General features: G+C 37.0%; 1 protein-coding gene and 1 pseudogene across 1 annotated transcript; both read right to left on the bottom strand.

The window, feature by feature from the left end:
* Window positions 1–6163: 6163 nt before the first annotated feature.
* Window positions 6164–12756, bottom strand: LOC116521793 (vomeronasal type-2 receptor 26-like). The gene is made up of 6 exons (XM_032236447.1): window positions 12602–12756; window positions 11949–12240; window positions 10527–11387; window positions 8861–9088; window positions 7258–7384; window positions 6164–7065 (listed from the first exon to the last, which is right to left on the bottom strand). The coding sequence occupies exons 1-6, from the start codon at window positions 12754–12756 to the stop codon at window positions 6164–6166; spliced, it is 2565 nt and encodes an 854-aa protein (XP_032092338.1).
* A 6228-nt stretch (window positions 12757–18984) lies between these two features.
* Window positions 18985–26800, bottom strand: LOC116521792 (annotated as a pseudogene).
* Window positions 26801–27563: the final 763 nt, after the last annotated feature.

Here is a 27563-nt window from a genome sequence, read left to right as displayed (position 1 = left end):
GGTCTGTCAATCCAAATTATTAGGTAATGCAAATGAATCGTACAGAATCTTAAATTCAGCTGAGGTTTTTGTGATTGCATTCATGCAGGGCTTTCCCCCCCAAACCTTACATGAATTACTTACCTTTGTCTTCTTCTATAATTTTGATTTATATTTTTCAATCTAGTCAATAGCCATAAAAATCTCAGGTTGCCCCAAGCCCAGCTAGAGCCTGTTTAGATTCCTGGATCAAACAAAGCTAGTTTGGTGCTGCCAGATATATTTGTTGGTATATATATATATATATATATATATATATATATATATATATATATATATATATATATATATATATATATATATATATAATATATATACATATACATGTATGTATGTATGTATGTATGTATGTATGTATGTATGTATGTATATATGTATATATGTATATATGTATATATGTATATATGTATATATGTATATATGTATATATGTATATATGTATATATATATTTGAAAGAAACTTACAGAATGTCATCAAAGAGATGACCAGAGGGTGCTTCACTGAAATCCATCATGGAAAAGAATATGTAGATCTTAGATAAAATACCTACAACGATCAGGTCTCCTGATTGGTATTGCTTATGAAGAAAAGGCAGAGGCTCACCAATCCTGCATTTAGGACTGGGAATTTTGCATACAATTTGTGGCAAAAACACTACAACCAATATCTCAAGCACCACCATCTGGATGAAACAGTTCATTTTTAAGCCATTTCTACTGTGCCAGCATCGACAATCAGTCAGTTTACATGAAAGCCCAGGTACTAACTGAGCAAACAACTCTTTGAATTAAAAAAATGCCAGGTGGTGAGACTCAAAATCTAGTTTATTCCCAACTTAGAATACTCCAGGGAATATTAATGGCACTGTATTTTTTATCAAATACTTTTGCTTTTTTCATGTTGTGTTTCCATTCTAGTGGCTCTAGAATTCATGTGGGATGTAACTCAGAATAACTCAGATGTTATTATGCTTAAATGAATAATTGCAATAAGTATAGTGGAGGGAGACCTCTAAATCATAAATAAGGAAACTTATTCAAGTTGTTGATCACAAAAGCCATTAGTCTTGTAGAAAGGTTTTACACATTTTACAAAAAAATAACAAGAATTATAATAGATTATTGATGCTGTCAGAATGAGTACAAGTGTTCCCTTTGGGTTATGAGATGCAGTTGAAATAAAACTAGACAAATTGCTGGGTACAATGGAGAAATCACAACTTGGAATCAAAAAACTGAGTGGAATAGTCTGTTTATACAAATACAAATACAATAGCAGAGTTGGAAGGGACCTTGGAGGCCTTCTAGTCTAACCCCCTGCCTAGGCAGGAAACCCTATACCATTTCAGACAAATGGCTATCCAACATCTTCTAAAAGGCTTCCAGTGTTGGGACATTCACAATTTCTGGAGGCAAGCTGTTCCACTGATTAATTTTCTAACTGTCAGGAAATGTCTTCTTAGTTCTAAGTTGCTTCCTTCCTCCTTGATTAGTTTCCATCCATTGCTTCTACACTCAGGTGCCTTGGAGAATAGTTTGACTCCCTCTTCTTTGTAGCAGGCCCTGAGATATTGAAACACTGCTATCATGTCTCCCCTAGGCCTTCTTTTCATTAAACTAGACATACCCAGTTCCTGCAACAATTCTTCATATGTTTTAGCCACCAGTCCCCTCATCATCTTTGTTGCTCTTCTCTGCACTCTTTCTAGAATCTCCACATCTTTTCTTCATTGTGGTGACCAAAACTGAATGCAGTATTCCAAGTGAGGCCTTACCAAAGCATTATAAAGTGGTATTAACACTTCATGTGATCTTGATTCTATCCCTCTGTTTATGCAGCCTAGAACTGTGTTGGCTTTTTTTGGCAGCTGCTGCACACTGCTAGCTCATATTTAAATGGTTGTCCACTAGGGCTCCAAGATCCCTCCCACAGTTGCTACTATTGAGCAAGGTACCACCTATACTGTACCTGTGCATTTCCTTTTTCTTGCCTAAACGTAGAAACTTACTCTTTTCACCATTGAATTTCATTTTATTAGATAGTGCACAATGTTCAAGTTTGTTAAGATCCTTCTGTATCTTAAGCCTATCTTCTGGAGTGTTGGCTATTCCTGCCAGCTTGATGTCATCTGCAAATTTGATGTGTTCCTCATTTATCTGCTCATCCAAATCATTGATGAAGATGTTGAAGAGTACTGGGCCTAAAAGAGAGCCTTGGGATACTCCACTGGACACTTCCCTCCATGTAGATGCAGTTCCATTGAGGACTACATGTTGAGTGCAGTTGGTCAGCCAGTTACGAATCCATCTGGTTATGCTGTCTAACCCACATTCTTCTACTTTAACTAATAGTAGGTTATGGTCTACCTTATCAAATGCCTTACTGAAGTCCAAGTAAATTATATCAAAGGCATTCCTCTGGTCCACTAATTTTGTCACTTTATCGAAGAATGAAATAAGATTAGTCTAGCATGATCTGTATTTGACAAACCCATGTTGGCTTTTGGGTACTACTTTGTTTACTTCTAGGTGTTCGCTAATTCGTTGCTTGATTATCTTTTCTTCCAGAATCTTTCCTGGTATTAAGGTCAGGCTGATAGGTCTGTGGTTTCCTGGATCTATTTTTTTTTCCTTTTTTAAAGATGGGAACCACATTAACTCTTTTCCAGTCCTCTGGCAGTTCTCCAGTGCTCCAGTATCTCTGTAAGATATAGTTCAGTGGTTCTGAGATCTCATCTGCCAGTTCCTTCAGAACCCTAGGATCTAATCTATCCAGTCCTAGTGATTTGAACTCGTCTAGTGTAGACAGGTGCTCACTTACCATTTTCTTCCCTATTTCTATTTGTGTTCCTAATCTGATTTTTGTGGTGCTGTTTTTGATAGGTTGGACTGTTTTATCCCTTTGTGTAAAGACAGATGCAAAAAAAATGAGTTAAATAGTTCTGCTTTCTCCCTGTTGCTTGTCACCTTTTTGCCACTTTCTCCCAGCAATGGATCAATTGTTTCCTTAACCCTTTTCTTGTTTTTAACATGTTGGAAGAAGCTTTTTTTGTTATTTTTTACTTTTGTGGCAAGCCTTTCTTCATTGTGAGCCTTAGCTTTACATTTATGCAAGCATTGTACAAAGAGTTTCAGGAATCTGTCATTTACTGATAGCATAATAATGATCTACAATCTATTTGTAACTGCAAAAAGGAAGGGAAAATGTCTTCAGATTTTGTTGCATGAGTATTGTTTTTGCTCATTCATTATGATTTGGAGATGCGATTCTTTTGAAAGTACATAAAACTGACATGAAGCAACAAAAGACAAATCAGCTTCCCCCAACCTTCATTGCCCAATTTCTGAATGGCACAAAAATATTTTAATATACTCATTTTGCAAAGCCATGTTCCCGGTAAGTAAACTTTCTTATCTTTTGCTTTATTCTCAGCAGCTTGTAACTATTTTTAAAAATCTGCATTAATTGTATTTTTGAGTGTCCTCAATTGTTAGATGTGATACTGCTCATGCCAAATTATTTGCAGGATTCTGTTAACAGGTTTCCATCACTGTGAAATTTCTCTCTGTAGAGATGATTAATAACATTCATTGCATTCACTGTTTTCCCAGCATTTATAACAACCTTTTTATTCCATTTTCACTTGGATGCTATCATTTGTCCAACAGGTTTCAATATCACTCTGAAATATTCTTATCCTTCTCATAAGTAAAGGTAAAGGTTCCCCTTGCACATATGTGCTAGTTGTTCCTGACTCAAGGGACGGTGCTCATCTCTGTTTCAAAGCTGAAGAGCCATGGCCTCATGTTCATGTGGCCGGCATGACTAAATGCCAAAGGTGCAAGGAATGCTGTTACCTTCACACCAAAGTGGTTCCTATTTTTCTACTTGCATTTTTATGTGCTTTCGAACTGCTAGGTTGGCAGTAACTGGGACAAGTAACAGGAGCTCACTCCATTATGCAATATTGATAGACTTTATTTTTACTAAGGAAAATAGGTGGGCATGGAATGTTGCAAATACACTAGATCTGTGATGGCAAACCTATGGCACGCATGGAACAAGTGGCACATGGTGCCATTTGTTAGGGCAAAGTGCTGCCCTGTCAGCTCTGACTTCAGCCTTCATTTTCAGCCATTTTTCGCCCTGCGGAGACTTTCCTGAAGCCTCCAAAGGGTGAAAAACAATGCAACATGCAAACCGGAAGTTCAGAAACAGACTTCCAGTTTGTGCGTTAGGCTGTTTTTCTTCTCCAGAGGCTATAGAGAAGCCTCCTGAAGCGTCCAGAGGATGAAAGCGTCCAGAATTCCATTCCCAAACTTCTCTGAAGTCTCCGGAGGACCTCTGTGGGAGTGGGGGAGCCATTTTCACTCTCCCCAGGGTGCCTCTGGAGCCGGGGGAGGGTGAGAAACAGGTCCATGTGTGGGAGGGTCATACACATATGTGTTGGGGGGGTTGCATGCACATGCACAGGGGGGTTGCGCGCACATAGACTTATGGGTGTGGGCATGCCCGTGCATGACTCCCTGTACTCCCTCTGCTTTTGGCACATGATGGCAAAAAGATTAGCCATTGCTGCACTAGATAGTTGAAGAAGAAGAAAGGGCATTGTAAGAATATCGGAATGACTGTGAATAAGATGCACTGAGACTAGTATATTGAGTACTGGAAAGACCTAACTGATGTACAAAAACGACCAAATGAAGAATACAAAAGCTTAATTTCTTCCCCAGTTCTATTTTTTTTAAAATTACTTTTGGGACATTGAAGTAAGGGTTAAATTCAAACATTTTGATGCTGGAGATAAAATTTAATTTGGAACATCAATTTGTACACATTTTATTTATCCTACTATAGCCATGTTTCAGGGTGAAATCAATAATATACTTAAATTGCCTTTAAAACAATCAAACTATTCAAGAGGTATATGCTTAAGATGAATATGTATAATCAAGGAAAGTGAAAATACCAAGTGTAGGAGTTGGCTGGAAAAAAATCACCTTCTAACATAACTTTATTTAAAGTAATCTGATATTGATAAGTAACAATTTATAAATATTTTCAATTGAATCTTCAGTCTACATTATAATTACATCATTGCTTTAAATTATATGGTCTACCTTTTCTAAAACCTTAGCACATCGAGCAATGAAAAGATTAAGAACATGAATATTTTAAACATAAAAATAACATCATTCATTCCTAAAAGATCCGGTTAATAGGAAAAAATTACAAATATATATAGAGGGACAGGTGGCTCAGGGGCTAAGACACAGAGCTTGTCAATCAAAATGTCAGTAGTTTGGCGGTTTGAATCCCTAGCGTCATGTAATGGAGTGAGCTCCCGTTACTTGTCCCAGCTTCTGCCAACCTAGCAGTTTGAAAGTACATAAAAATGCAAGTAGAAAAGTAGGAGACACCTTTGGTGGGAAGGTAACAGCGTTCTGTGTGCATTCAGCATTAAGTCATGTTGGCCACATGACCACGGAGATGTCTTTGGACAGCACTGGCTCTTCGGCTTTGAAGCAGAGCTGAGCGCTGCCTCCTATAGTCAGGAACTGCTAGCATATAAATATGAGGGGAAGCTTTACCTTTATAAATATTAAATTGGAACATTTTTTCTTACATCTTTGCTTTCCAATGTGCTTACTCACAAAATTTGACTAAGTTCAAGAATGTCAATGTTTTGGACAAATTTTGGACATATTGCAAGCACATTGTTTTGGCTCCCTTTTAAAACAAATTTTAGATTTCTTAACATTCCATAAAAAATAAAGAACTACACTTTTCAGTGATGCCTAAAGAGAAATGTTGCTTTCATTCATGTTTTATTCTTGAAATATGTTAAACAAGCAGAATTTTCCATAGTGCTGCTGAATGAATGAGTAAATGAGTAAATGAATAAATGAATGAATGAATGAGTGAGTGAATGAATGAATGAATAAAACTAAACATTTCAAAAGAAGACAAAAGAGATATTATCTTCTTATAGGTATTTGACTTTAGGTCAGCAGACATTTCGAGAATTGAACAAAAATACCCCAAGTACTTGTTTTCCTTTAATTAAGAAATTCTACTCCATTTAACTTCTAGAGGATGGAAATTATTCTTATGGCAATATGTTTAGTTTTTCCCCCTTTTTAGCTGTTCCTTGTTATTTAAATCTGGCCTCACCAGAATAATGTAACATTTTGGGCAGAAGATGAAAGCCAGTAACCCCCCACTGGAGCACAAAATGGAGAAGATCTCAACAGCCACCACATATTTCCCCTTTGTGCTCAAGTAGGTTGGAACAAAGGACAGCCAGACACTGCAAAAGACCAACATGCTGAAGGTGATGAATTTGGCTTCATTAAATGTGTCCGGTAACTTTCTGACCAGGAAAGCCACCAGGAAGCTGATAATTGCCAAGAGACCCATAAAACCAAGGACACAGTAGAACATGATGGTTGACCCTTCATTACATATCAATATAATTTCTTTTGACAAAGAATACATGTCAACATCCAGGAACGGGGGAGAGCTTGATAGCCATATGGTACAAATAATGGTTTGAGTAAAAGAACAAGAAAGGACAACAGAAAGACCCAGTCTTTTCCCCATCCATTTCCTAATTCTGGATCCTGGCTTGGTAGCCATGAAAGCAAGAATTACAATGATAGTCTTTGCCAAAATGCAAGAAACTGCCACGGAGAAGATGATGCCAAAAGTAACTTGCCGAAGAAGGCATGTCCATTGACGAGGTTGGCCAATGAATAGCAAAGTACAGAGAAAGGAGAGCAGGAGGGAGATGAGAAGAATGTAGGTGAGGGTCTCATTGTTGGCTTTCACAATAGGGGTGTCCTTGTTTTTAATGAAGAGCCAGAGTAGCAAAATAGTAATGATAGAAAAAGTAAGAATAAAACTGGTAAAAATATTCCCCAGCATTTCTTCATAAGATAAAAATGTTACATATTTTGGAAGGCAGAAATTTCGCTCTTTGTTTGGATAATGATCTAGTGAACACGGAAAGCAGTTGTCCATGTCTGTAGGGAAAGAGAAAACAGCTTTTATTCTATAGATAGCTTTCTTGAAAATGATACAGGAATAATCAGATCTCTTTTAACTGTTTCTCCATATAGACGACTGCACAATGAACACCTGGGTACCTCATCAGCTCATCAGTCATGATCCCAGACCACAATTGGGCAACCACTCCTCTATGTAGTGTCTCTTACCCTTCTGATTAGAAATCTTCTCTGTTGGACAAGGAAGGCAATCATAGCAACAAAATGGTTTCCCTTCTTTTTTGGCCTTCCTGTAACCTGGATGACAATGGTCATTGCAAAGAGAAATAGGCTTTGTCTACAGAGAAAAGAAAGAGAGGAAGGTTTTCCATCTTGCAAATATGCATATCTACAAATCCTGATAGCAACTTGTGCTTTCATAGATGAATAATTCAGAAGAAATTCATATATGATACCTTAATAATGAAGAATCTTTATAAGATTCTTATACAAGAGCCGAGGTGGCACAGTGGCTAGAGTGCAGTAGTGTAGGCTACTTCGGCTGACTGCTAGCTGCAGTTCAGCAGTTCGAATCTTACCAGTCTCAAGGTTGACTCAGCTTTTCATCCTTCTGAGGTTGGTAAAATGAGAACCCAGATTGTTGGGGCAATAGGTTGACTCTGTAAACTGCTTAGAGAGGGCTGTAAAATCACTATGAAGCAATATGTAAGTCTAAGTGTCATTGCTATTGCTAACTTTTAGGGGGGGAATTCTTCAATTTTGTTTATGTGTATCCAGAAATCCATATAGATACTGTTGGAAAAAATATCTATCTGGTTCAGTTCCAAGCGAGGAGAAAGACACCAGAAAATAGAGGCTGATTGGAAAGATGGTTTAATGATGAAGCAGAACCACCAAGAACATGAAATGGCTACATGGATTGGAGAGTGAGGGTTATTTAAACTCTCTCTGGGGCCTTGCCCTTGAGCTTTCTGTTCAGGTGCAAGAATATGTTTTCTATTGGTTGTTATAGGGGCTATAGCTAATTTTGTAGGTGCTGATGCAATGAAGGGGTTTGTTGGGCAATTCCTATTGTGGCTGAGGGCTAATCCTACCTTTGTTCAGAATATCCTGTTTTGAATGGATTACCAAATCTGCATTTCTAAAAGTTAGCCCCTAAGTTTCTACTTGGGACAAAGAGCTGAGGCTCAGAGTTTCTGTCTTTAGAAACATGTGTACCCTTAGGGAAATATAATATTCTGCCTTTTTAATATTTCTAAAAATATTACATTCTTCTGGGAGTGGGTGACTTCCCTTAATAGCTAGTCAGTGAGTCAGATTAAAAGAAAAGTTACCTGATGTATATCTGCACCAATGAAATACCATTTAAATGTCATATTCTGAATTTATTAGGATTTTACAGTGATATTTTGTTTATTATTTATTTTCCTCTTAGAAGTTTTTAATTAGAAATACCTTAATTGGATACGATTACTCAAATGAAGAAATATATCCCCAAAATATCTTTAAGTAATGATTTTAGATGGAAACCATTGTATAAATGAATGCAATTGAATAAATATGACATTAACGCATGAGCATATTAAGTAAGAAGAAATGACACAGTTGTCTTGAAATATAGGGTTCCTGCATATTGATACTCTGTGAAATATTTAAATATTTCATGTTTGGTTGGATTCTTTCTCCTATGTCCTGTGATCTACATTTCTTTCTACATTTTCTCTGTATTTTCTGAGGTAGTTGGAGAGGAGTTAATTTAAAAAATCTTTTTTTAAAAAGTTTGAATAGAACTCAATGATTTAACAGGTCCTACCTGATTAAACCACTCTGGCCAGATTATGGTTTCCTCTGAAATAGTAAATCTTTTTTCTGTAAGAGACAGGGCTTGTATATCTCCAACTTTGACTCTAAGGAAGGAAAGGTTTGGGAATATTACCCAATTGATAATATCAAATCCTGTTTCCACTTCTCCAATTTGATTGAAGAAAAATGTTTCCCCAACACTGTTGTTAAATGAGATTATTTTCACAAAATGGTTGAGCTGAAGAGAGGAGATGAGATTCCAATTCATAAGGATATATTTAAGTATACTGCTGTTTTCCATTTAAGTTTGTTTCATGTATAAAAAATAGACATAGACTGAAAAGAGGAATTAGAATAGTTTTCTAAAGAAAAATGAGAAATTAGGATGAATACATTCATTTTCTTAGAAGCCTCAAGTAATTGTTTGCTGGACATGTATTGCTACACAAGCTTATGCCTATTTGTAAATGTGTGTGATCTGTGCCGGTATGGTTAGGTCTCAATGCCGAGTAAACTCTTAGGCAAATAGCCTATCAGAACTCTCTGGAAAGATGCATCAGTGACTGTCGTTCTACCACAGATCCAACATATTTCTAATTGTAAAATTGAAGTTGTTTGGATTCCGGAAAAGCATTTTTTACCTGTGGTGAGACACCCAGAAAAATATGGCATACTTCACTTAATCTTCCAAGGAAAGATTGAAGGCAAATGAGGCTGAAGAAGAAAAACCATGGCATCAAAATCTAAGAGACTGGTTTGGATACAACTCAACAGCACTTTTTTGTGTGGCTGTTGATAAAAATTGGATTGTCAACATGATCGCCAACCTCCAATGATGGCTATGGCACAAGAAGAATAAGTTGTTTGGAACATAGAAAAAGCACTATTACACTTTCCACATAATAGCCATGGAAGAATTAAGTGGAGGCACATCGTATTTAGGAAGGTCACATCTTACCACTCTGTAAAAAGTGATCACTTGACAAAGGTGCTTTTTCAAGAAGCAGTTGGACTTTTTGATTTTCTTTGAATATTCTCTGCTTCTCACCCAAGACGTTTCTTCAGCACCTTTGGGACAATCACGACCTGGATGACCGAGACTCTCCATAGACATTGAACACCAGACAGTTTGCCAATAAAAACACATTTTTGGATGATATTCGGATTCAGTGATTAGTAACCATGATGAAGGCAGTAGAGTTCCTGATGCACCACCAACTGCAATGAATTAAACCAACTTGCCTCTGAAGAGGCCTCTGTCACATTTGTTAATCAGCTTCCATTCCTGATCAGCCGATCTATACATTTGACATTTTAAAACACGTGAGCTGTACTGGTACCTTTGTACTCAGCTATTTTGAAACTCATCAAATTTGGTACTCATTGCATTTCGATGCAAAAAAAAATTGTCCTGATACTCATTGTTTATTTAGTACTCAAACTAGAACTCAAACTAGTTGTTGCCCACTGTGATACACTATATTGTTTATTAAGGGGGAAAAATATTTGGGACTCATTGATTTTGGTACTCATCATGCCTCCTGGAACCAATTAACAAATGATCCCAGGCAGAAAAGAAATATAACCCAAAGCAATATGTTTTGATTTAATATAGAATCCCACACATGAGACACATTGACCTAACTTTAATCAGTTTTAATTGTCTAAGACATTACCTCCCATAGGTGTTGAGCCAGCAAGCTATGGATTGCGTTACGGACATGCTCTGTCTTTTTCAGTTGAAATGAAAGCATGTTGTGCAAAGCATATGCCACGGCATAGACTGCATTGTAGACACTGTAGCTATGGGAAGTCATGCTCATTTCAAAAATAGATGCTGGGAGGTTCTCCAGTTTCTCCTCACCAGTGCAGGAGACCCTTCCTTGCCTGTTTATTGGGGACTTGGGAAAGAAACATCCAAAGGCCTCTTCCCAAAAACCCTGAATGAAGCCATCTTCTCCATCAAAGCTAGCATTTATCAACTGAAGAAATTCAAGAAATCTCGGGACCTCCTTTGAATGAACTGCTAAGGACAGGGCACCATGAAGCAAATCTATGCCTTCCTTCTTTTGAAAGGGGAATGATGTGAATTCCATCTGAGCCGTCATGATGTAAACTCTTCCTTTTGCCATTACTGATACATCCTCATATGTTGACAATGTAGAACACAATCTGAGAAATACCATGGTCTCAATTTCACCATAAACAATGGATACATTAGCAATGCTTTTAACTAAGACGTCATACTGATTTATTCCCTCTGCCACCATCTTATCAATGTCACTAACTGATGTAATTACTGGGAATTTTTCTATGTAATCAAAGCAGATTCCTCTCTCAGAAAACATAGGAAGTGCATCCTCGACAAATCTCTCTCCATTGTTATCATTGTCATATAATATCCCAATCCATGTCCACTGGAAATGCAACAGTAACTGGAGAATCCCTTTATATTGTCTGTGTACATCTGGAAACATCTGGTGATAGAAAATAGCTTGAGATTTCCTATTCATCTCAGAAGCAGAGCCATAGGTGAACTATAGCATGTAAAGAAAAAATGTATTAGAGAATTAATAACCAGATAAATCTATTTTTACATCTTTTTCCATGTGTGAATAAAATACCATTTCTTTCTTACACCAAGGAGTTTATGAAATCAAATTTTCTAAACCTGTAGACTGAATGTGCTGAAAAGAAGATGTCTTGCTTTGTAATAAGGAGAACATACCACAGAAATGTGAAATATGCGTTGGAAAAAGATAAACCAAAAATCTCCAGCAGACTGAACTCAATTAAGAATAAAAGTTATGATGCTTTTGGGATGAGTTCAGTCAGCATAGCATGTGTGAAAATCAGTAATGCAATGGTTCTGTTTGCATGTTGGAACATCAAACAAAACTATTCCCCTACTGTTTTACTCTTTTTTTTTCATTTCTCATGAAAGGGAAAAATGTATTCTTCAAAGGTTCTCATTAACAGTTCATTGTAAGGAGAAAGGGAATTGCTATATATGTTTCTAAACCAAAGGGAGAAAACTAAACTTAAAGGAAAACCTAGATAGATAGATATAGATTTAAAACCTGGGAGGAAACTCTTACTTGTGGAATCTTGTAAATAGAGAGAATAGCTGACATGTGTATACAGACTTCAGAATTAGGTCCTCCAATGACTGACACTAGATTGTGCTCTATTTCACACTTGTAGTTAGGGATTAATTTGCCTTGTGTTGAGAATATTTCCATTGAGGCATGATATGTCCAGCTTGCAATAAAATTGCTGTTAAAGATATGGAAGCCCAGAGTGAGATTGGGCAAAATCTGGGGATTTTCATTGATTTCCACTATAGCAAATGCCAAAGACAAAATGTGTTGGTAGAGCTGAGTCACCACCCTGAATTGAAATAAAATGTTGATTACAGCTCATTGGTATCAGGACATTTGTTCAACTCATAGCTTTAAATACACTGTACTCAAAGCTACCATCAGATGAGGTTTAATTGATCAGATGAGACTGCATAAAAATTGCAGCTAAGGAAGGTTTTAGTCTTGCAAGACTCAAATAACTAAGCAGTTTGTTAGTATGAATAACTGAAGTTTTGTTGAGTCCCAGTGCATTATTAATTGAACCTGACAACCAAGACATCTTTAAATAATTTCAGTCATCATGGAAAAGGGGATAATACAATACAGATCCAGCACCAGACATCAAACTCAGTTCTGAATAATAAGTTTTAAATTAATGAGTATCTTACTGAATATCATAGAAAAAGTCAGTAGAAGGCTTCTCATAAAATTGTATTGTGTTTGAAAATATATAGATTTGAGACAAAATAGCAGCTACAATAACATCTCCTGATTGATAGTATTTATGAAGAATTGGAACAGGATCACCAACAATGCAACTCATGTTAGGAATCTCGGAACCTGCCCTAAACAACAGCATTAAGAGCCATAGAGAGAGTTTCATTAATTTGCATGATAGAATTTCTACTTTGCAGTCTTTCATTTGTTGTATTTTTTTCTTGTAATAGATTTTTGGCTGAATAGCACAGCCTAACTTGAATGACCACTTGCTTGGTTTACAGCACCAACCAAGAGCACTAAGAACAAAACCAACACACCTATATAGTCTGCTTTTTTACATTACAGAGCAAATAATGACAAGTTATTTTTGTCTTAGGTTTTAGCTTTGCTGGTGGATAATGAAGCTCCCTTGAGACAGGAAGATGAAAGGAAAATAACTGGAGTGAATTTGATAATTGCCTGAAAAATAACCACCTGTTCAGGATTACAAGTTCTAAGACAGATCAAAGGAATATATTTGATATCTTTCATCAAAATCCAGCTCCATCCATTTCCCCTGGATTAGGAAAAAGACCAAAGAAATGTATTTGCTATTCATGTATTTATTTATCTATTTGTTTATTTATTCATTCGTTCGTTCATAGATTTGTTCAATCATAAATGCATAAATGTATAAATATATATAAATGAATATTGCAAGGTATTCCTTAGTGTTCCATATGAAAGTGTTGGAAGAAAAATCAGGTCCAGATCCAAGCCAGGAGAAAGATGCTGGAAATAAAATGGAGACAGTGTCAGCCTCTGCTTCGCTACTTGCTTTCAGCTGTCATTGAAATGGGGGCGGCATGGTATTTGGGAGGGGAAGTCTTAAGTACAAGAGTGATTGTAAAAAGGGAGTTTTGTTCTCACAATCTACTGCACATGCTGGAGATAGTGAATTTGCCCGCCAAGGCCAACTGTCTGGCATACCAACCTGATGATGCTTTTTGAAGATGGAACCCACATGACACCTGAGCGTTGTGCACATTGGACTATGGGATGGGGTAACCAAGGGGAGGAAGTTGGGTCACATATTAATATCTATGATTACGCGCGTTTTGGCCTCAGATCTTGCTTTGCTTAGCTGCGATCTACTCATAACCAGTAAAAGTACTCTTAATTCTGAAAAATGGAGTTAAGTGATTTCTTTCTTGGTTATTGAGGGAGGCTGGCTTCACAGACAGGCTGCAGGAAAAGAAACTACTTATATGAGTATATTTCCGGGGTGGCTGACAAAAAGGGGTTAAGATTTGGTGGGTTTTTATACATTCTTTGTGGCTTTGTAATTTATCTGTATGTGCCTGTATAAGAATACATCTGTTGTGGCTTGCTGGCAGCCTGCAGAACTGGAAGCAGAGTCACACAGTGAGGAGGTTGGGGAGGAACAGGGGCCAGTCCTGGGTATTGAGAAAAACTCAGACGAGGGCATTGTGTCAGAGGCAGAGAGGGAGCTAGACAACAGCAAGGCAGAGGAACATCTGGACCCTGTTCCCAGTGTGTGAATGCGCAGAGCTGCCAGAACACAAGAACAATTTTAAAAAGTCGGTCAACTTAAGAGTAAAGCCACATCTTGGAGGTGATTGACCCCTCCCATAGGAAACAAAAGAGAAGCGAATGGGAAGTGGACTTTTGAAAAAAGAAGAAAAAGAGAAAAAGAAACCACTCTTTGTGTTGATCTCAGCCCCCCATCTTTATCTATACTTAAATAGTATAAATCATTCTATCTATATTTTATTCTCGTCTCTTACTTCTTTGCTATTTACCCCAACCTTCTATAGACTCTCCCGTTCCTCTTCCTAAACCTCATGATCCCTTCCGATAAGATTTAAGCTACGTGGTTCATGCCACATATTCAAATATGACTTTACAGAAGAGTAATCAAACTTTCCCTTCTAGTAAAATTTAAACAGCGTAAGTGATCTTTCTTAACCTCCTTTTCAAACAGTAATTCAAAATAGTCTAGCCAAGCTTCCCCTTCTTAGTAAAATTAAGCAGCGTAGATCAAATATTACTTTACACAGAAATCAATTTCTATCTTAAGATAATTCCAACCGACTTTCTCTTCTGATAGGATTTAAATAACGTAGTTCATTCCACATGCATTTTACCCTCATCCCTTACTTGTCTAATATTTACCACTATCAAATTTATACTAGCATTTGTTTAAAATCTAACTCAAAGCAATTTCAACCAACTTTCCTTTCTAATAAAATTTAAATAGCATGGACCGTTCCACATATTCAAACAATACTTTCAGCAAGAGTCAGTTAACCTTCTATTTTAAAGTAATCCCTTCTAACAAAGTTTAAACAACATAAATCATTCCGCATTCTTTTTACACTTATCTTAAGATAATCCCAACCGGCTTTCTGTTCTAATAAGCCCAACGTAAATCATTCCACATATATTTTACCCTCATCCCTTGCTTGTCTGATATTTACCACTATCAAATTTATGCTAATGTTAATTTAAAATCTAGCTCAAAGTAGTTTCACCCAGCTTTCCCTTCTAATAAGAATTAGTCCGCTTTTTCTACCGGAGAGAGGTCTCAAACCCCCATTCAGTCCTCAACTTTGGCGAGTATTTTAAAATGTCTAAATTCTCGATCTCCGTTTTTCTGCTTCTCCGAGGGAGGAAGGGCTACCCCCTCCATCTTGCAGCCACATGGCCTGCCGTTTGCCTTCTCCTTCCGCTTGTCTCTCCTCTCTTCCAAGCGAGTCAGGAAGTCCCGCCTTCAGAATCCTGCAATAGAAATCTTGAGCCTCCGAAACAGAGTTAAGACAAAATCTTTGATTCTCAAATGTAACCGTGATGCCGGCAGGGGCCTCCCATCTGTATCGAATCTGTTGACTCCTAAGCTCCTTAGTTAAAAAGGTGTAATCCCTTCTTGCCTTTAACATCTGGAAAGGTATTTCTTTGAAGACAATCAAGTTCTGGCCATCAACTCGGAGACTGTTATTATAAAACTTTTGCACAATCGCATTTCTAGATTCTTTTGTAGAAAAATATATAATTATGTCCCTCGGGAGCTGTCGCTGTTCCGCTATCAATGAGTTCTGGCGATAGATTTTCCGAATCTGCCAATCAAAGTTAAGTCCCGGGCTTCCCACCGCATCGCTGAAGGCTTCAGCAAAGGTCTGTTTCAAATTCTCTTGCTCCTTTTCACGGAATCCTCTGACTCTTATTGCAAATGCCTTCCTATTAAAATTTATCATCATGAGCTCTTCTTCATTGTCTCTAATTTTTTGTTGTAAAATTTGAATATTGGTAGTCAAATTAAAATTAGCCTTCTCCAAACTTTCCAATTTGTTCTCTATTTCAGCAGAGTAATCTGACAGGGCAGACACGGCTGCAAACGTATTCGCCTTCATTTGATTAACTTTAGACTTTAAATCATCATAAAGTTCCCATACAAATTCCTTAATTTCTTGTTTAAAGGCATTAAACATTTTAAAGAAATATTCCTGTGTTAGAAATTCTCCAGTAGAGGGCATAGGAGACAAAGGTTGTGGTTCCAGTAAAAATTCTTTAAATTCTTTAGACACATTTGTAGCAAGACGCTTCTTTGACCTGGGTGCCATAATAAATAAACAAGTAAGCAGTGCTTTGCTCCCCTCTATTTCCAAAAAAAAAGAGTTTATTTTGTTAAGGAGCGGTCTGCAGGAAAGTAAAACCGGCTAAGTACGTCCACTATTAATCATCCACGGAGAGAAATCGCCATTTTGAAATCATTTAGACAAAGAAGTCTCTGAAACAAATGGTGCTGGTATTTAAGATAGTAATAAAAGCATAAATCTCACAGGGGTGGGACCCGCCCGTATCAATTCTAGCTTGAAAAAACTTTGTTTTGTCCTGGGGGGGGCTAGCCTGTCTGGGGCTGCCAAAAAAAAAAAGGCAGCTGAGAAGAACTGGCTGGAGATAAAAGCTCTGCTCCGGCTGAATCTAATCTCTGTCCACAGCCAAAAAAAAGAAAAAGGCTGTGGCTTACGAATAGACCCTCGCCTACAAAGCTACTCCCTGCCCCTTTTTTTGCCAAAAAGGGGTGCTATCTATGATCTTGTTTAGATATACAGACCAGATCTCTGAGGAACTCGGTGGAGCCCTCCTCGGCAACAGGCCACGCCCCCAGGAAGTTCTTCTTTTTTCTTTTCTCTTTTTTTTCTCTCTTCTTTTTTTTTCTGTTTTTCTTTCTTTTGACATATTACTTTTATTTTTTAATCCATATGTATACAAGATATTTTAGACAGAAGGTAGTGCCAGGTGTGGGCCCTGGGAAGTTGGGAGGATTGGGGATGGGGATTTGTGGGGGGGGTGGGGGGGTGTTAAAATAGTCTTAATAAGAATAAGAATGTACTTATATACGGTGGTTTTTTCTTTCTTTTATTTTATTTTTTATTTTTCTTGGTTCATTTTAACACTCGAATAAAGGCATACACCAAGGAGGGAGGTAGAGGGAAAGAAGAGGGAGGAGTAAGGAAGGAGTATGGAAGGGTTAGGTGGGGTTGTGAATGATGAGTTGTGTTTCCTTTTTACTTGTTCGTTTTATTTCCTTTTTCTTTTTTTCTTTTCTTATAGTAAATACCCTGTATATAAGTGATTGCAAATGGAATCTGAAAAATGAATAAAATATATTTACAAGGAAGTGGACTTTTGCTGGAAACAATAAGTTCATTTGGTCGTGTCAAGAGAGAAAAGTTCTATTTGGAATTAGCATTTGGAACTAGTTATTTGGCAGCTTGTCAAATGACATAAGGTTCATATTTGATAAACAGCCCTCTGAAAGACTGTTTGATAAGCCTTGTGGACTGTGAACGAAAGGAAGTTTTGCTGGGACCAAGATTCCACTTCTTGCTTGTTAAAGAAATCTGGGTCAGGACAGCATCCTTCAATATTTTAATGGCTGTTCCCAGATTCCTATGGCATCATGTAGGTGTCATGGCTGTCTCTACAGGCAAAAGGGAAAGTGCAAATCCTAGCTTTTTGTCTCAGCTAATCTTGTCAGCTTTGGCTTGCTTTTGTGTTGCTTATTTGAAGTCCCTTTGCTTATGAATAGGCTGGCCCAGTCTTTGTGAATAGATACAAAATCTCCATTCCTCTTTAAGCTGTTGAGGCTGTTTTCCTATGGCAGGAAGACTGAGGCTGCTTTTTACCTTTGTTAAGATTTGTTTTCCCATTTCTCCTTTAGGGGAAATATTCTATCCTGCTTCTTTTAAATATTAAAAATAAAGAACATTTTAATCTGGAGGGGGGGGGCTTCCTACAAAAATTTGGTGGGTTTCATTTTCTAGATTTATTGGAATGAAATTCTCTTTGGGTCTTGTGGACTATTATCTGTATCTGAGCTGGCAAGCTGGCAATCATGCCTGGGCTTCAGGAGAAGGACCTTTCCTTTGTTGTGTTGTGCATGCACACACACATGCCCAGTGCACATAGGTATCATTCCAAGTTTGGGAACTGTTGAAAAGAATTTTCCTTCCCCACTTTGCAAGCTGGAGGCTGCCCTTTGCAGCAGAGATTTTCAATCCTGCAAATGCAAATACTTCATTGTTCAGTTTTTGAAGAGCTACGGTGGCCCAATGGTTAGAATGTGGTACTTCAGGCTACTTCTGCTGATTGTCAGCTGTCTGCAATTTAGCAGTTCGAACCTCACCAGGCTCAAGATTGACTCAGACTTCCATCCGTTTGAGGTCAGTAAAATGAGGACCCAGATTGTTGAGGGTGATATGCTGACTCTGTAAACTGCTGAGACAGGGCTATAAAGCACTGTAAAGTGGTATATAAATCTAAGAGATATTGCTATTGCTACCTTGTTATATGTCTTTGGCTTTAGATCAGCAGATATTTCAAGGATTGAACAAAAATCTGACAGACCTAGACAGACTGGTTTTTATGTAATTAAAACTTTAATTCCATTTCAGTTACAGAGGAACAAAACTTTATATAATGAGCACCCAGAAACCAAGTCTTATAAAATATAAAGAGGTTATTTGAAAATGAAAAATCTTAGTGCAAACTACTGTGTTTCCCCAAAAATAAGATCTCAGATACAAATCCCAATTGGGCTTTTGAACACTTGCGCTAAAATAAGCCGTCTCCAAAAAATAAGCCCTCCCAAAAATATTGTAACATAGTAGAAACCATGAAGTGACCCTGCTCGCTGCCTCCTGCACATCAAAAATAATAAGACCTCCCCAAAAATAAGGCCAAGTGCTTAGTTTGGGGGTCAAAAGAAAATAAGACCTTATCTTATTCAGAGAAAAATAGTATTTACTTACAGTTAACTTTTAACTTTTCAATTTTTTCCTCTTTTTAGCTGTTCCTTGTTATTTAAATCAGGCCTCACCAGAATAATGTAACATTTTGGGAAGAAGATGAAAGCTAGTAATCCCCCACTGGAGCACAAAATGGAGAAGATCTCAACAGCCACCACATATTTCCCCTTTGTGCTCAAGTAGGTTGGAACAAAGGACAGCCAGACACTGCAAAAGACCAACATGCTGAAGGTGATGAATTTGGCTTCGTTAAATGTGTCCGGTAACTTCCTGACCAGGAAAGCCACCAGGAAGCTGATAATTGCCAAGAGACCCATGAAACCAAGGACACAATAGAACGTGACGGTTGACCCTTCATTACATATCAATATCATTTCTTTTGGCAAGGAATACATGTCAACATCCAGGAATGGGGGAGAGTTTGATAGCCATATGGTACAAATAATGGTTTGAGTAAAAGAACAAGAAAGGACAACAGAAAGACCCAGTCTTTTCCCCATCCATTTCCTAATTCTGGATCCTGGCTTGGTAGCCATGAAAGCAAGAATTACAATGATAGTCTTTGCCAAAATGCAAGAAACTGCCATGGAGAAGATGATGCCAAAAGTAACTTGCCGAAGAAGGCATGTCCATTGATGAGGTTGACCAATAAATAGCAAAGCACAGAGAAATGAAAGCAGGAGGGAGATGAGAAGAATGTAGGTGAGGGTCTCATTGTTGGCTTTCACAATAGGGGTGTGCTTGTTTTTAATGAAGAGCTAGAGTAGCAAAATAGTAATGATAGAAAAAGTAAGAATAAAACTGGTAAAAATATTCCCCAGCATTTCTTCATAAGATAAAAATGTTACATATTTTGGAAGGCAGAAATTTCGCTCTTCGTTTGAATAATGATCTAGTGAACATGGAAAGCAGTTGTCCATGTCTGTAGGGAAAGAGAAAACAGCTTTTATTCTATAGATGGCTTTCTTGAAAATGATACTGGAATAATCAGATCTGTTTTAACTGTTTCTCCATATAGACGACTGCACAATGAACAACCTGGGTACCTCATCAGCTCATCAGTCATGATCCCAGACCAGAATTGGGCAACCACTCCTCTATGTAGTGTCTCTTACCCTTCTGATTAGAAATCTTCTCTGTTGGACAAGGAAGGCAATCATAGCAGCAAAATGGTTTCCCTTCTTTTTTGACCTTCCTGTAACCTGGATGACAATGGTCATTGCAAAGAGAAATAGGCTTTGTCTACAGAGAAAAGAAAGAGAGGGAGGTTTTCCATCTTGCAAATATGCATAGCTACAAATCCCGATAGCAACTTGTGCTTTCATAGATGAATAATTCAGAAGAAATTCATATATGACACCTTAATAATGAAGAATCTTTATAAGATTCTTATACAAGGGTCTAGGTGGCACAGTGGCTAGAGTGCCACCTCGACTCTTGTATAAGAAGTAGTGTAGGCTATTTCGGCTGATTGCTAGCTGCAGTTCAGCAGTTCGAATCTCACCAGTCTCAAGGTTGACTCAGCCTTTCAACCTTCCGTGGTCGGAAAAATGGTGACCCAGATTGTTGGGGCAATAGTTTGACTCTGTAAACTGCTTAGAGAGGGCTGTAAAAGCACTATGAAGCGATATGTAAGTCTAAGTGCTATTGCTATTGCCATCTTTTAGAGAAAAAAAGTTTTTCAATTTTGTTTATGTGTATTCAGAAATTCATATAGAGAGTGATAGCAAGGCAGTGAGCCAGATTAAATGAAAAATGACATGACATATATCTGCACAAATCAAATGCCATTTAAATGTCATATTTTGAATTCATTAGCATTTCTCAGTGACATTTTACTTATTATTGATTTTCCTCTTACAAGTTTTCAATTAGAAATACTTTAATTGGAGATAATAACTTAAATGAATGAATATAGCTCCCAAATATATTTAAGTCATAATTTTAAATGGAAACCATGGTATAATTTAATTCAATCAAATAAATATCACATTCCTGCATGGGCATATTAAGCAAGAAGAGATGGCATGCTTGTCCTAAAATACATGATTCCTGCATACTGATACTTTATGTAAAAGGCAATAGGTGAACTTTTTATGTTTTATTTATTGGATTCTTTCTCCTATGTCTTGTGATCTGACATTCCTGTCTAAATTTTCTCTGTATTTTCAGACAACTTTCTGAGTTAGTTGAAGAACAGTTACTCCAACAAATTATTTTTTAAAGCTTTTAAAGTTTTGAATGGAACTCAAAGAATTGCAGGACCTACCTGATTAAACCACTCTGGCCAGATTATGGTTTCCTCTGAAATAGTCAATGTTTTTTCTGCGACAGACAAGGCTGGTATGTCTCCAACTTTGACTCTAAGGAAGGAAAGGTTTGGGAATGTTACCCAGTTGACAATATCAAATCCAGTTTCCACTTCTCCATTTTGATTGAAGAAAACTGTTTCCCCAACACTGTTGTTGAATGAAATGATTTTCAGAAAATGATTGAGCTGAAGAGAGAAGAGGAAATACAGAATATATTTAATGGCATTGCCCTTTCCCATTTAAGCTTGTTTCATGTATAACAAATAGGCAGAAAACAGGAATTAGAATAGTGTTCCAGGAAAAAAAAGAAATTAGGATGAATAAATTCATTTTCTGAGAAGACCTTGAGTTTTTGTCTGCTTGATATATGTTGCTCTGCAAGCACATGCATATCATTAACTATCTGCATACCTGTGCTTTGCAACAAAACTATGTGATCGGGCAATGCAGGAGAAATCCAGTTCATTCTGGTTCAATCTGTTGGCTCGGTGATTGAAATACACACAGACACGGACACAGACACAGACACAGACACAGACACACACACACACACAGACACAAACACACACACACACACACACACACACACACACACGAAACACCAAGTGGAGTTTGCAACATTTTTTTTTTCTTTTCTCCCTAGGAGAGAATCATCTGTCCTACCTAGGATTGAACTCTTAACTTTCTGAGTGGGAGGTGAGCATCTTCATCACTAGGCCACCACGCCACTTGTCATCTTTCTACAGCTGGTTCAACATATTTCTAAATGTAAAACTGACGTTGTTTGGAACCTACAAAATATCACTAGTACACTCTCCACAGAACAACCATGGAAGAGTTAAATAGAATTTAACCCTTTTTAAGAAGACACATTCTAACATTGTAGAGGGGGGGAGAGTTGATTTGACAGTTTGAGAACCAACACTAGTTTAGATGGGTGGTATTTATTAGGGAAGATTGGGTTTCAGCAATTAGTGACATGGTCTAGATAACAGATTTCCTGATGTTTCACCATTAACTGCTATGAAGTTGACCAGTTTGTCTCTGAAGATACGGGCCACATTTGTCAATCAGCTTCCCATTCCTACTCAGCCTATATATACTTCTGACATTTTAAACCACATGAGCTTCTAAAAAAATGGCCCTTGTCACAAAGGAAATATAACACAAAACAGTATTTCTATGTTTAGTATAGAATCTCCTATGATACAGATAGATCTATTCGAAATCCATTTCTCCAAGACATTACCTCCCATAAGTGTTGAGCCAGCAAGCTATGGATTGCTTTATGGACACTCTCTGTTTTTTTCAATTGAAATGAAAGCATGTTGTGCAAAGCATATGCCACGGCATAGACTGCATTGTAGACACTGTAGCTATGGGAAGTCATGCTCATTTCAAAAATGGATGCTGGGAGAGTCTCCAGTTTCTCCTCACCAGTGCAGGAGACCCTTCCTTCCCTGTCTATTGAGGACTCCGGAAAGAAACATCCAAAGGCTTCTTCCCAAAAACCCTGAATGAAGCCATCTTCTCCATCAAACCTAGCATTTATCAACCGGAGAAATTCAGGGAATCTCGGGACCTCCTTTAAATGAACTGCTAAGGACAGGGCACCATGAAGCAAATCTATGCCTTCCTTCCTTTGAAAGGGGAATGATGTGAATTCCATCTGAGCCGTCATGATGTAAACTCTTCCTTTTGCCATTATTGACACATCCTCGTATGTCGACAATGTGGAAAACATTCTGAAAAATACCATGGTCTCAATTTCACCATAAACAATGGATACATTAGCAATGCTTTTAATAATAGCATGATACTGATTTATTCCCTCTGCCACCATCTTATCAATGTCACTAACTGATGTAATTACTGGGAATTTTTCTATATAATCAAAGCAGATTCCTCTCTCAGAAAACATAGGAAGTGCATCCTCGACAAATCTCTCTCCATTGTTATCATTGTCATATAATATCCCAATCCATGTCCACTGGAAATGCAACAGTAACTGGAGAATCCCTTTATATTGCCTTTGTACATCTGGAAACATCTGGTGGTAGAAAATAGCTTGAGATTTCCTATTCATCTCAGAAGCAGAGCCAAAGGTGAACTATAGCACGTAAACAAAAACTGTGTTAGAGAATTAATAGCTAGATAAATCTAGTTTACAGTATATATTTCTTGCTTATATGAAGGAGATTTGAAATCAACTTCTCTAATCCTGTAGACTGAATGTGCTGAGAACCAGATGCCTTGCTATGTCAGAAAGGAACATATGTTTTACAAAGGTAAAAAATTCTTTGGAAAAAATAAAGATAACTATAAAGATATTGAATAAAGATATTCTATAAAGAATAAAGATATTGACTTTTTTCCTGGGAACACACTGATACACATTAAAAATTCTGATGATCACACTCAAAAGAAAATAAAGAGAGATAAACCAAGAATGTGCAGCTGACTGAATAGAATTAAAAATGAACATGATGACATTATTTGGGATGAGTTAAATTGGTATAGCATTGCATGTGCTGAAAATGAATCATGTAATGAATACTTGCATGTTGGGGAAAAAACTTTCCCATACTTTTTTGCATATTTATTCATTTCTCACTAAAGGAAAATCTACATACATTCTTCAGATGTTTTCATTAACTGTTCATAGAAAAAAGAAAGGGTTTGTGTATGTGTGTATGTATGTATGTATGTATGTATGTATGTATGTATGTATGTATACACACATACAAACGTGTCTGTCTGTCTGTCTCTCTATCTATCTATCTATCTATCTATCTATCTATCTATCTATCATCTATCTAATCAAATTCGAATCCCAGTAAGGGTATGGCTAGCTGATGAGAACTAAATAGCTTGAAATAGATCTATACCAATCTACCTTCATTTATTTATTAGCAGAAATGCAACACAAACATAGATGTGTATGTGTGTGTGTATATATATATACATATAGACACACATATATATCAGATCTTGATATATATATATATATATATATATATATATATATATAGATAGATAGATAGATAGATAGATAGATAGATAGATAGATATAGATATATTGCTATCAATATCGATACCAATACCGATACAGTGGCTAAGATGCTGAGCTTGTTGATCAGAAAGGTCGGCAGTTTGTCAGTTTGAATCCCTAGCGCCACATAATGGAGTGAGCTCCCACTACTCCTCCCAGCTTCTGCCAACCTAGCAGTTCAAAAGCATGTAAAAATGCAAGTAGAAAAATAGGAACCACCTTTGGTGGGAAGATAATAGAGTTTGGTGCACCTTTGGCATTTAGTCATGCCAGCCACATGATCACGGAGATGTCTTCTGAGAGCACTGGCTTTTCAGCTTTGAAACTGAGATGAGCACCGTCTCCTAGAATTGGGAACGACTAGCAGATACGTGCAAGAGAAATCTTTACTTATAGATATAGATTTTTTTAACCTATTTGTTTCTAAAGGATAGAATTTGAACTTAAAGGATAGATAGATAGATAGATAGATAGATAGATAGATAGATAGATAGATAGATAGATAGATAGATAGACAGACAGACAGACAGACAGACAGACAGACAGACAGACAGACAGACAGACAGATATAGATGTAAACAATGGGAAGAAAGTCTCACTTGTGGAATCTTGTAAATAGACAGGATGGCTGTCATGTGGATACAGACTTCAGAATTAGGTCCTCCAATGACTGACACTAGATTGTTCTCTGTTTCACACTTGTAGTTAGGGATTAATTTGCCTTGTGTTGAGAATACTTCCATTGAGGCATGATACGTCCCACTTGCAATAAAGTTGCTGTTATAGATATGGGAGCCCAGAGTAAGGTTGGGCAAAATCTGGGGATTTTCATTGATCTCCTTTATAGCAAATGCCAAAGACAAAATGTGTTGGTAGAGCTGAGTCACCACACTGAAATGAAAATTACACATCAATTTGAACTCATTGGTTTCAGCACAAGAGCTGCTGGACTTTTGTTCAACTCGTAGCTTTAAATATATAAAATAAATATATTGTACTCAAAGCTTCCATCAGATGATTACTAATGAAGACTATTAAATAAAATATATCTATTTCAGTCTTCATCACATAGTGATGGTACTACTTTAAAAGATAATGTTTTATATTGTGTTGCCCAGAAAATAAGACACAGTCTTTTCTTTTGACCCCTGAAATAAGTGCTTGGTCTTTTTTTCAGGGTGGTCTTATTTTTGAGATGCAGGAGATGGTGAGCATGGTCACCTCATGGCTGCTGCTGTGCTACAATATTTTAAAGGAGGGCTTTTTTGGGGGGTGGCTTATTTTGGGGATAAGAGGATATTAGAAAATATCCAAGAATATCCAAGAATTCAAGTGTACAACTAATTCTATACACTATTCAATAGCAATCATATTATTGTCTTTATGCCTCATAGTATGATTATACCTTCATTCTACAGCACCATTCTGCATGTGTAGAGAAAAATCAGTTATAAATTCAGGGGTCACCTCCATGAAATTGTTCTCTCCCACACACCATAATTTAGTTCATTGATTAAAATTTAATATCATAATTCTCAAGATTGTATCTAAACATTTTTTCCTGTCCACAGAAGTCTTGCAAGACTGAAATACAGTAACTAAGCATTATGTTTTTGTGACTAATTGGATTTCAGGGAAATTATTGACAATCAGTTCAATTGTTGATTTCATTTTAGAAACAGTGAAAATCACAACTTTAAGTCTGTGTATGAATGACAAAATAACTTTAAGAAAATGGGAAAATTGTTATTGTCACAAATATACAGGTATTTCATTACTCAGAACAAATTTATTTAGCTGTGCAGCTGAATTACTTTTTCTTTTTTAGGAATAGGGAAATCTTAAAATAAAACAGAATACTTCATTAGTAAAAAAAAATGATGTCAGAAATATTTTAATAAAAAAAAACCTAGGAAATGAATTTATGACTATCCTTTGTGGAAATTTAATTTAAAAATAAATATTGGATTAACCTCATTCTCAGGCAGAAAGCTTGGAATATAATAAAAAGTGTTTTATTAGATTCCAAAAACTTTATTAGATTGCTCCAAAATAATTCACACTTAATCAGAAAAATAGGTACAAATAAGACATTAAACCTGTTCCATAGAATTAACTGAGAATTTCTGCTGCCAAAATCATCAAGTCAGAATCATGAACTCATCCTTATGAATGAAACTAAGTAGAATTGTTTATTCCCTGTGCATTATTAATAGAACAGAACAGAATGGACCTTGACATCCAAGACAATACAGACCCAGCACCAAACATCAAACTCATTTCTGAATAATTAGTTTTAGATACGTGAGCTTCTTACTCAGTATCATAGAAAAGATCAGTAGAAGGCTTTTCATGAAAATGTATTGTGTTTGAAAATATATAGATTTGAGACAAAATACCAGCAACAATGACATCTCCTGATTGATAGTATTTATGAAGAATTGGAACAGGATCACCAACAATGCAATTCATGTTAGGAATCTCTGAAACTGCCCTAAACAACAGCATTAAGAGCAATATAGACAGCTTCATTAATTTGCATGATAGAATTCCTTCTTTGCAGCCTTTCATTTGCTGTATTTTTTCTTGTAATAGATTCTTGGCTGAATAGCACAGCCCAACTTGAATGACCACTTGGCTGGTTTACAGTACCAACCAAGAACATTAAAGAACAACACCAACAGAAATATAAATTCTGCTTCTTTACATTGTAGAATAATAACAAGGTGCTTCTCTAACACGTTTTAATTTTGCTGCTGGTTAACGAAATACCCTTGAGACTTGGAGATGGAATGAACGTAATTAGGGCTAATTTGATATTTGCCAGAAAAACAAATATCTGTGTAAGGCCTGGCCTCTGCTCCTTATTCAAGAAAGTAAAGACTCTCGAAACCTGGCATTTGAAAAGGAAACTTTTATTGAACAGGAGTTATAGCAAGGGGGAAATCAAAGCCAGCTCTGAGACCCCTCAGGCCATACAGTTAGAATAAAAGAAATTAGAAACCCCTCCCCAAAGTCCTGTGTGGATTCAGCCAATCCACATGTGTGAAAATGTTATTGTACTGGCTGCCCTGAGAAAGTGATGAGGGAACTTTCTCAGGGTCATCCTCTGCTGATCTTCCAGTGATGTAACCCACATGTACCTCCCTCCCCTTACATTCCCCAAAAGGTGAGAAAATGCCAGGTACCAGGCTAAAGGTTATAAATCAATGGGATACAGGATACATAGGGGAGA

Source organism: Thamnophis elegans, chromosome Z (genome assembly GCF_009769535.1).
Source record: "Thamnophis elegans isolate rThaEle1 chromosome Z, rThaEle1.pri, whole genome shotgun sequence".
Taxonomy (NCBI): domain Eukaryota; kingdom Metazoa; phylum Chordata; class Lepidosauria; order Squamata; family Colubridae; genus Thamnophis; species Thamnophis elegans.
Note: the sequence above shows the minus strand (reverse complement) of the source record. Positions and strands in the feature narration are given on the sequence as shown.

Excerpts from the sequence above, each read along its gene's own strand:
- LOC116521793 (XM_032236447.1), bottom strand. The coding sequence starts at position 12,756 with ATGAGTTGCATTGTTGGTGATCCTGTTCCAATTCTTCATAAATACTAT. Across the intron at positions 12,241-12,601 it reads GACTTTTTCTATGATATTCA|GGTGGTGACTCAGCTCTACC; the intron begins GTAAGATACTCA and ends ATTTCAATTCAG. Across the intron at positions 7,066-7,257 it reads GAAGATTTCTAATCAGAAGG|ACATGGACAACTGCTTTCCG; the intron begins GTAAGAGACACT and ends CTTTCCCTACAG.